Raw genomic sequence first — 10103 nt, 5'->3', positions numbered from 1 at the left:
GGCCTGGGGTCTGGGCTTTTGATTGGGAAGGGGGACTCCTCGAGCTTGGGAGTGGGAAGCCCATAGGCACCCCTCCCCCTTTTCTCGCCACCCACAACGCAAATTGCTACACTTCAGCCTTCACTGGGCTGCCTCAGGGGGAGAGGTAGCCCTAATAACTTTATGGGTTGGTTTGTGGGGAGGGCAGGGCGGGGAGTCCTTGATGAGATCGCACAGCTGCCAGGAAGGCTTCATCAAATGTGTCACGCAGGTTCATGGCCAGAGTGTCAGTCCAGAAGGTGTTGTCACCCAGGTGCCGCTTCCTGGGCACTTCCCTCATGCTGATGGGGTAAAAGCCCTGGGGCACCTTCATTCTGTACGGCCATACACGTGGGTACAGCATGCGGAGCAGCACCTCAAAAGGCAGCCGCGGCACGGGCGCCACCCAGTGGCCGTCCACTGTGTGCAGCCGCGCACCGCCGTGCCCATCAGGCCTCACCTCCAGGAAGCTGCTGAAGTCGTGCTCCGGAATGGGGTCTGGATGCACGCCCAGGCGGATGCCCTGCGAGTGGCTGATCTGGGTGGTGGGGGTTCTGGCGGGGTTGTTGCTAACATTCCACATCGTGGGCCGCTTGACCGTGGGCTTCCTGTAGACGGGCTTGGGCATCTCCGTGGGCTGTGGAATGCATTGCAGGCGCGCCTCCACAGACGGGTGGAAGCTCCTGGAACGCTGCGATCCCCGTTGCTCTGGGGTCTTGGAGAGGGCGGTGGCCTGGGCTTGCTTGGTATTAGAGACCAGAGAGTGGCCTGGGTGCAGCTTGCCGTGGAGCCACTTTCTGATAGCAGCTTCGCTGAGAATTTTGTGCTCTTTCTGCAACAACAGAGGGCACAAGAGAGTCATGGAGGCCTGCTGCCCTCTACTTCTGTGCAAGGAGGTCCTGTGGCTGTAGCTTTCGGAAACCACGGTCTGAAGGATGAGGGAAACTGAGTCTGATGGGAGGGAAACTCTGAGTCTGATGGGAGCAACACCTACCTTATGGGAGCTGGTGTTCCGATGGGGGAGACAACTTTTTCCATAAGGGAGCCCCTGGGCTGAGTGGGGAGACAAAGCACCTCTCCCAAAGGGGAGATCTCCAATCTGATGGGAGAGATATAGCCTCTGCCCTAGGTGAGACTCCAACTTGACATGGGAGACACAGTCCCTGCCCTAGGGAAAACCTCAAGCCTTACAGAAAGACAATTCCCTTCTTCTCCAAAGGAATCCACAGTCTGATAGTAGAGACATGTCCTGCCATAAGAGAGTCTCTGGTGTGATGGGGGAAAAGGCAAATGGGAAGTGCACACTGTATCCTTGATCCTGGAAAGAGAAAGCAGAAAGGACCGGGTGGCCTGATGTGGACACACTTCTTGGAAGTGGTGGGCCTTGAGAAGTCATGTAGGGAGGATACAGTTGGCTGGCTCTCCAGGCCCAGTGGCAGCAACTCAATCTAGCTCTGTCCTTGCCTCCACGGAGCCTTCCATATGTTGTCATAGAACCTCCCCCACCACCATTTTCTCACTATCTCACTCCCAGACTGTTGCTAAGCAATCAGAGGCTTTGGAGATTGACCCAGCTCCAGGCACAGGCTCTGATTGGGCTAAGCCAATCATAATAATTCCATCAGACCTTGCCCCAGACCTAAGTCAGTCAGCATATGGCTTTCCTTTAGTTCTAGCTAAAGGAACGAGAATGGACACTTGATCGAATTGAGGCCATAAGAGATGAGGGGAGATGCAAGGAGCTTCTGGAAAAGGTTAGAGCTACAGGAAACAGATGGGCCTTGCCTCCTCTGGACAGTGTGTGACTCTGAGGACTGGTGACCCTGACATCAGAGGAGGATAGGGCTGAGAACTGGAGAGAAATGGAGCTGAAACAGACCTGGTGTGCTGGAGTCAGCAGCCCCAAAGCCCTCCCCACTTCAGGATTCACTTAAGATTCCCAGTATCTTCTGAGTTTTTTGGGTTTTGCACCCTATGTAATTACGCCTGCTTAAAATCCCCTTTCCTCCCCAGCCAAGGTCCTTCACTGATGTGAGCCCCTGCCAAATCTTGTCAGCCTCCAACTTACATCTGATCCCCAGCTGCTCTGAGTTTTCATTCTCTGCATACATCATGTTCCCAGGTGCCTCTATGCCTTTCCATGCGGCTGCTCTTTATGCCTGGTTAGCCCTTCCCTCCTTCATATAGCCAACTGCTGCGCATCTTTCAAGACTCCTCTTAAGCATCATGCCTCCTGACACCCTCCTGGACCCTCTCCTCCTTGATGGGCCTGTAACCTGCCTCCTCTGCTAGACTCTAAACTCCTTGAGCGTGGGGACCACATATTGTTCATCTTTAGACCTCAGGGTCTAGCAGGTTCCTAGCACAGAGTGAATGCCCAGTGCCTGCTGGAAGGAAGGGTGGATCTTTTTAACCAGAGTGTGAGCCCCAGTTACAGGCAGGGCCATGGTCTCATTGAAGGTTCTCATCCTGAAAGAGGCAGTACACTAGGAGGGGCCCAGAAATACTTGCGAATTTAAGCTTGCTTAAATTGGCTTTCTAACACAGGAGAAGTCTTTTGACCAAAACACTGGCTTATTTAAAAGAGTGGTATTCCAGTCAGAGTACACGGTGGGAGTACAGGCGAAAGGGTGGCTCTTTCAGGGTGGGAGTGCTTCTAGCCACTCCTCCACAATATGTCTGTCACTGCCCCCTCTGCTCACATGCCTGGGTAGCAGCTGTCCCCTGGCCCCCCTGCTGTCCCCCTTACTTGATACTCAGTCAGGTAGTTGTGCTCCATGAGGGCCAGCTGGCTCATGAACGTCTTCATTTTCCTCATCTCACGGGCAAAGTCCTTCTTGTCCTTTTTCCACATGGCATCCTTCAAGAACCTGGTGCCAAGGTCGGGGCAGGGGTGTCATCCCACAGTGACAGAGCTTCCAACTGGGCTGGGAAGACAGGCTGCTGCTGAGAGCTTGGATGGGGATGAGGGGAGTGGCCAGAGGGAGACGAGCAAGACGAGCCATCCCCATTGCCCAGGGCCCTCTGGCTCCCTACTTCCTTTAGGTGAAAGAGGAAAGTCCTTGATGACCTGGTCACCACCCTCCTGCTGAGGAGCCAGGGGCCCCAGGGCAGGAAAGGAGGGCAGTGATCAACCCAGAGAGCAGGGGACCTGGGCAGACTTACCCCCCAGCCCAGGTGATGAGGTGATTGCCTCATCCAAAATATCCTGGGCAGTAGACACATCCTCCAGCTGTCTGGCTTCCCAACCCTCCCCTTAAAGGCTCAGCTGTGGTGAGGGCCCCAGGGAAAAGGCTGGGGGAGGGGAAGGGGGTGGGCAGGCTCTAGGTGGTTCTCACACTCTCACCGGGCACAGGCACGGTGGTTCCACATTTTGCAGAAGTCAATGGGTTTGTAGCCCATGGCATCTTGGGCATGGACATTGGCGCCACTCTGCACCAGGAGCTTCACACAGTCCAGCAGGCCGTCACGGGCTGCCAGGTGCAGGGGCGTGGAGCCGTTGCATGTCTGACTGTGGAAGGCCCCGCCAGTGGGGATGAGGGCAGAAAGGAAAGACAAAGAGCATCTGCCCATCAGATAGATGGACACACCAGTTTCCGAGCCCTGCTCTACCATCAGTCCACTGGGTGATCCTAGCTATGTCTCTCCCTTTCGGCACCTCAATTTCCTTTACTGTAGAGGGAGGAATTGGACTAAGTGAACAGTAAAAATCTGACTTTAGAAGGTATGTGACAGTTAAGAACTGCTGCAAGGAGAGCTGGCTTCGTTCAGAGACCACTAACCTCATCCACTCTTAAACCAACCAGCCCCCTGCCCTTTCCCTATGCCTCACCAGATTCTGTATGCCCACAAGATCTGCATGACCTGGGCCTAACCTCCTCGATCTTATCCTTTGACCTTGCCCACTCTTTCCCAACACATGGTCTTTGCATATGATGTTACCTCTACCTGGAACACTTTTCCCTGGCTCTTTGCATGGCTGGCTCACTCTGTCTTCAGGTTCCAATTTAAATGTCACCTCCTTAGAGGTGATTGCTTCATCCAAAATAGATCCTCCCCCTACCTGCTTTACCCCCTACATCATCACCCTGTTTATTTTTTTCATAACCACTTCCCGTGCTCTGTCAGGATTTTGTTCATTTATTTGTTTGCTAATTTACTGTCTGCTCCTGCACTAGAATGTCAGCTTCATGAGGAGAGGGACCATTTCTGTGACTCCAGCATAGTGCTTAGCACGTAGTGCATACTTGATACTTTGAATGAATGCAGTCTCCTATATGCCATGCACTTTTCAGCGATCACAGTAGTCCCATGTGATAGGTACTGCTATTCTCCCAAGTTTCAGTTGAAGACACTGAGACAGAGGTTCCCAAACTTGGCTGCAAGCTAGAAGCACCTGGGGATCTTTTCTGACTTCCAAAGCCCAGGTTACACCACAGACCCATGAAATCACAGCCTTTGGATTGGAACACAGGTGTTTGTATTTTTTAATTTTTTTTTTTTAGACGGAGTCTCACTCTGTCACCCAGGCTGGAGTGCAGTGGTGCAATCTCGGCTCACTGCAAGCTCTGCCTCCCAGGTTCACGCCATTCTCCTGCCTCAGCCTCCCAAGCAGCTGGGACAACAGGCACCCGCCACTACGCCCGGTTAACTTTTTTGTATTTTTAGTAGAGACGGGGTTTCACTGTGTTAGCCAGGATGGTCTTGATTTCCTGACCTCGTGATCCACCCGCCTCAGCCTCCCAAAGTGCTGGGATTACAGGCGTGAGCCACTGCGCCCGGCCTAATTTTTTTTATTTTTTATTTTTTGAGACGGAGTCTCGCTCTATTGCCAGGCTGGAGTGCATTGGTGCAATCTCGGCTCACTGCAACCTCCACCTCCCGGGTTCAAGCGATTCTCCTGCCTCAGCCTCCCAAGTAGCTGGGACTATGCCACCATGCCACCCGGCCAGGTGTTCATATTTTTTAAGCTCCCTAGGTAATTCCAATGTTCACCTAAGTTTGGGAGCCAGAGTACTAGGGCTTAGAGGTTGAGTGACTTGCCTAAGGTCCTGCTGTCTGCTAGCAAGTTGCAGAGCTTGGATGTAGACTAGGTCTGTTAAAGGCCAATCTTTTTTTTTTTTTTTGAGATGGAGTCTCACTCTTGTTGCCCGGGCTGAAGTGCAATGGCACCATCTTGGCTCACCACAACCTCCACTTCCTGGGTTCAAGCAGTTCTGCCTCAGCCTCCCAAATAGCTGGGATTACAGGCATGCACCACCACGCCCTGCTAATTTTGTATTTTTAGCAGAGACGGGGTTTCTCCATGTTGGTCATGCTGGTGTCGAACTCCTGACCTCAGGTGATCTGCCTGCTGCGGCCTTCCAAAGTGTTGGGATTACAGGCATGAGCCACCACGCCTGGCTAAAGCCCAGTCTCTTTACTACACCATGTGGATTCCTGACTGCTTTATGTGGGACCCAATCCTTGTCACCTCCAGCAGCCCCTCTGCTTGTCCTGCATGGATTTGCCTGCCTGGAAGTGGGGCCGTGCCCGCGCCCGAAGCCTCCCTCCTGAAGCAGGCTGGACTCACGCATTGAGGGCTGCACCTTTCTCCAGCAGGTAGTAGATGCAGGGGAGGGCCACGGTGGTGTTGTCCCTGTGGATGACGAGGTGCAGGGGTGTCTGGCTATTGTTGGTCAGCAGGTCCACGGGAAACTTGTACTCCTCTACCAGGACCTGCAGGCATGCAAGCTTGCCCCGTTGGGCGGCGAAGTGGATGGCAGTGAAGCCCTGTGAGGTCCATAGCAGGCAGGAGGAGGCTGAGTGGGACTGAGGTCCCAGGGTCCACAATTTATATAAATTTATTGGGGTTACCTTCACTCTCTTCCCTGTGTCCCCAGGAATGCTCACACCCTTTTGCTAATTAACCAGTGTGTGTTCATCAGCCCACCCAACCTCCCTGCCCCCAAAATGGTCCTTCCACAGCCAGAAGATGAGTTAAATTAGGAAGATCTACCCAGAAAACGACATCTCTTCTCCAGGTGACCACTCTGAGCAGCGTAGCGGGAGAGGGACCTCGGTCTTTGCCCCTACACTCAAGAACTTACCTTGTAGTCGGTGGGGATTTCCCTGAGGCTCTGGTTCAGACAGAATCGCAGCCATTCCACGTTGCCCACAGCCGCCGCGAACAGCTGGTAGTAGCTCCAGATCACCGTCTGGTCGATCGCCGTCTGGTCGGACTCCCCCCTGGGGCTGGGGTCAGCGCGGGGCGGGGTTAGCGAGGCAGGGCGGCGCGGCGTGGCGAGGGCAGTCGCCTGCGCACGGAGGTGGTCTGCGAGGTCGGGCAGGGGCTGGCTGGTGGGCGGGGCAGTGGGGAAGCGACTCTGGGCCACCGCCTAGGCACCTCTCGGGAGGCGATCCCTGGCCCCCGCCTGGCTCTCCGGGCTTCTTGGGCCGCAGCCTCCGCCCCCGCCCGCTCCAGGCCCTGCCCATCAGGGAGGCGCTGGGCCGGGTTCTCGTTCCCCGCAGCCGGGACACCTTCTCCCGCTACCCACCTGGGCTGCTTGGACTCCGCGTCAGTCCAGGTGGCCTTCAAGGAGACTTTGTCGCGCGCTGCATGGAGCCACGTGGAGTTGGCTGCGGCCGAGCACCTCTCCCTTCTCCCCTTTCTGAGTGCCAGCTTCCCGAGCCCGCCCGCCGAGCGGTGCTGCCCGCGGAGGCCATCGCGGGGCTGGAACTCGGACCTGGGCCGGGCGGGCTGCTCACCCACCCGCCGGCGCCCCGCCCCCGGGGGCCGCTCCTTGCCCGCTTGCCGCGGTTTCCCGGCCCCTTCCAGGCCGCTAAGGTTCGGCTGCCTCTCTAGCTGGAGGGGAAGAGCCCGGGCGCCTCTGGGGACCCCGCCCGCCTGCCGCTCCCCACCCGCCGCTCTGCTCCCAGCCTGAGCCAAGACCCCCCCACTCAACCTCCCAGTCCTGCTGCCCGGGAAACTCAGCATCAAACACACAAACAACAAAGACACTTAGCTTTTGTTTCCGATTATCAAACCGACAAGTAGAAAACAGAAATACTCAGTGTGGAAATTAAAAATTACCATCCCACCACCCACAGAAATCATGGTTTATTGCAATATATATGCGTATCATGACTATTTTTTGTATCTCTTTTCGTTTATTAATAATATTATATTATGAGCTAGCGTGCATTATCACTCCACATACTAAACGTACATTATGACGCAACCAGAGCCCAGCGTCATAATGGATGTGCCATTGTTTCACATGTGCTGCCGAGAACGAAATGGCTCAACTCTGGTTGTTTTCTTAGAATGGATTCCTGGGGGTCGAATCACTAGGTGAAAGGGAATGAATATTTTTCAGCTGTCAATATGGGATTGCAGACTGCCTTCCAGGAAGGTTATTATTCACTTCCACTTCCACCTGCAGTGAAGCAGGTGCGCTGCACATCAGCAGTGTGGCTTTGGGCAAGTTACCTGACTTAGTTTCTGTGGGCGGCAAGCCACCCAGGTGCCGAGGCAAGAGACTGAGGGCACAAGCTGTTCCAGTATAATAAAATATATAAAACAACAAGAGTTACACTAGATCTAGATCATAGACATGATTATATATGAATATCGTTAATCATCAGTTTGTAGCAATTACTCTTTATTTCAATATTATAATAATCCTCGCTCTATAATCATAACCTAGGAAAAACCAGGCCATACAGAGATAGGAGCTGAGGGGACATAGTGAGAAGTGACCAGAAGACAAGAGTGTGAGCCTTCTGTTATGTCCGGACAGGGCCACCAGAGGGCTCCTTGGTCTAGCGGTAATGCCAGCGTCTGGGAAGACGCCGGTTACCAAGTGGACCGTGGTCTAGCGGTAGCATCAGTGCAAAGAAAAAGCACCTGCTGCTTAGCAAACCGGGAAAGGGAGTCTCCCTTTCCTGGGGGAGTTTAGAGAAGACTCTACTCCACCACCTTTTGTGGAGGGCCTGACATCAGTCAGGCCCGCCCACAGTTATCCGGAGGCCTAAACGTCTCCCTGTGATGCTGTGCTTCAGGGGTCACACTCCTGTTTCACTTTCATGTTCCATCCTGTACACCTGGCTCTGCCTTCTGGATAGCAGTAGCAAAATTAGTGAAAGTACTAAAAGTCTCTGATATGCAGAAATAATGGCGTAAGCTGTCCTTTCTCTCTCTCTCTCTCTCTCTACCCCTGCCTCGGCTGCCAAGCAGTGAAGGGCCCCCTGTCCGGTGGACACGTGACTCACGTGACCTTATCAATCATTGCAGATGACTCACACTCCTTACCCTGCCCCTTTTGCCTTGTATCCAATAAATAACAGCACAGCCAGGCATTCGGGGCCACTACCGATCTCTGCCCTCTTGGTGGTAGTGGTTCCCAGGGCCCAGCTGTCTTTTCTTTTATCTCTTTGTCTTGTGTCTTTATTTCTACAATCTCTCGTCTCTGCATACGGGGAGAAAAACCCACCCACCCTGTGGGGCTGGTCCCTACAAGTTTCTACAGCAGCAAAATGGGGATAATAGCACCTACTTTACAAGGAATGAAGGAATGCAAACAATGAGAACGGTGCTAGCAGAGAAGCACTACCTGTGAATCTGCTATTACTCAAAGAAGAACTATTCAAACCATTGCTAGCATCAGATATTAGGATTTTAAGTAAATGTTCACTAATTTGGTAGTGGAAATGATGTTATAGTGTGGCTCTTTGATTACCAACAAGAGTTAAACATTTAATTATCAGTGGTTTTGTCTTCTAGGAATTCTTTTACTCACGTGGTTCTTTGAGGGCCTTAATGTGTTTCTTACTGATCTGTAAAACTTATTAGCATAGTGACCCTTTATGTATGTTATATTTGTTGTCAATATTTTCCTCAGTTTGCCTTTTGACTTTTTAGAATATATAGTAGCTAAGCAATAACTGTTGCTTGAATCAGTGTTGTCTTACTGAGCCATCCACATTCTCATCCCTTCTCAACAGGAATGACCCCAAGTTTATAAGAAGGCTCCTGTGGCTGCAGGGTCAACTCTGGGCATATCTGACTACATCACTCCACCCCTACCACGGTCTCTTCTCTGTACCCCAGCATTCCAGGTATTTCCCCTAAGAAAAGGACAGAAGGTCCCCTAAGACCACAGTGACCTGCAGAGAGGGACAAGAATACAGATTATCCACCCAGAATCACCTTTCTCCCTTTCCAGGATACTGTCTTCTGAGAAGGCACTTGTCCCCCAATCCCAGTAGCCAGGACTCAGCATACCTGGCAAACACCTTCAAAACTAGCAAATCATGCTGGCTATCTGCCCCAAGTAGGGCCTTAGCAACTGGCTTCAAGTTGAGATAAAGTGACAGTGCTTTTCAGGGATAAAGTTTGAGGATTTCCTGGGGCTATTGTTGCTTCTGGGGTGTTAGGATTCTAATAATGACAACAGGACCCTGTGTATGTGGTGGGGTTGAAGAGAGCATCTCAGTACCTCTCCAAGTACATCCTCACTATCTTGACCTGGGGTATCTTACATCTCTATACAAGTGTTTTGCAACCCTGGCTGTACAAACACCAATGCAGGGGACTTACCCCTACAGATTCTGATTAATTCATCTGGTTTGGGGGCTGGGCACTGGCATTTGTAAAGTTCTCCAGGTGATTCTTGTGTGTAGCCAGGGTTGAGAACCACTTTAAGGCCTTTCTGCCTCAGTCAGGGAGGCAAGAGGCTGCAGGTGATTTTGAGGGAGAAGGGTCAATAGAGTAAGGGAGGAAGAAACAGGAAACTAGCAGAGTCCCCGGGAGGAGAGAATGTGTTATCCTAAAGACACCTGGGCCACAGCCACGCAACTGGGCAAACATAACACCTGGTGGAACAACAGAAGCTGGACCATGAGAAGGGCAGACAGCAGAAAATGCCCAGAGAAAGGTTCGATTTCTTCTTTGGAAGGTGATGGTAAGGGTGTGGCTCCAGGTTAACTGGTTCTACAGCTCTAGGCAAGGGAGATGGAAGGCTGAGGGGAGCAGGCCCACCAGGGAGAAGTTGGGGGAGAACGTAGAGAGGCGCTGTCTGCACACTCCAGGGCCAGTGCTCAAG

General features: G+C 52.7%; 1 protein-coding gene across 1 annotated transcript; it reads right to left on the bottom strand.

Annotated features, from left to right (window-relative positions):
• Positions 1 to 160: 160 nt before the first annotated feature.
• Positions 161 to 6804, bottom strand: ANKRD53 (ankyrin repeat domain 53). Its single transcript, XM_003262530.4, is given in 7 exon segments — positions 161 to 850; positions 2768 to 2888; positions 3365 to 3529; positions 5591 to 5790; positions 6108 to 6354; positions 6555 to 6606; positions 6609 to 6804. Coding segments are annotated over 7 exon segments (1590 nt in total). The 5' UTR covers positions 6724 to 6804.
• Positions 6805 to 10103: the final 3299 nt, after the last annotated feature.

The sequence above is a fragment of the Nomascus leucogenys genome, chromosome 14 (genome assembly GCF_006542625.1).
Source record: "Nomascus leucogenys isolate Asia chromosome 14, Asia_NLE_v1, whole genome shotgun sequence".
NCBI classification, from domain to species: Eukaryota; Metazoa; Chordata; class Mammalia; order Primates; family Hylobatidae; genus Nomascus; species Nomascus leucogenys.
Note: the sequence above shows the minus strand (reverse complement) of the source record. Positions and strands in the feature narration are given on the sequence as shown.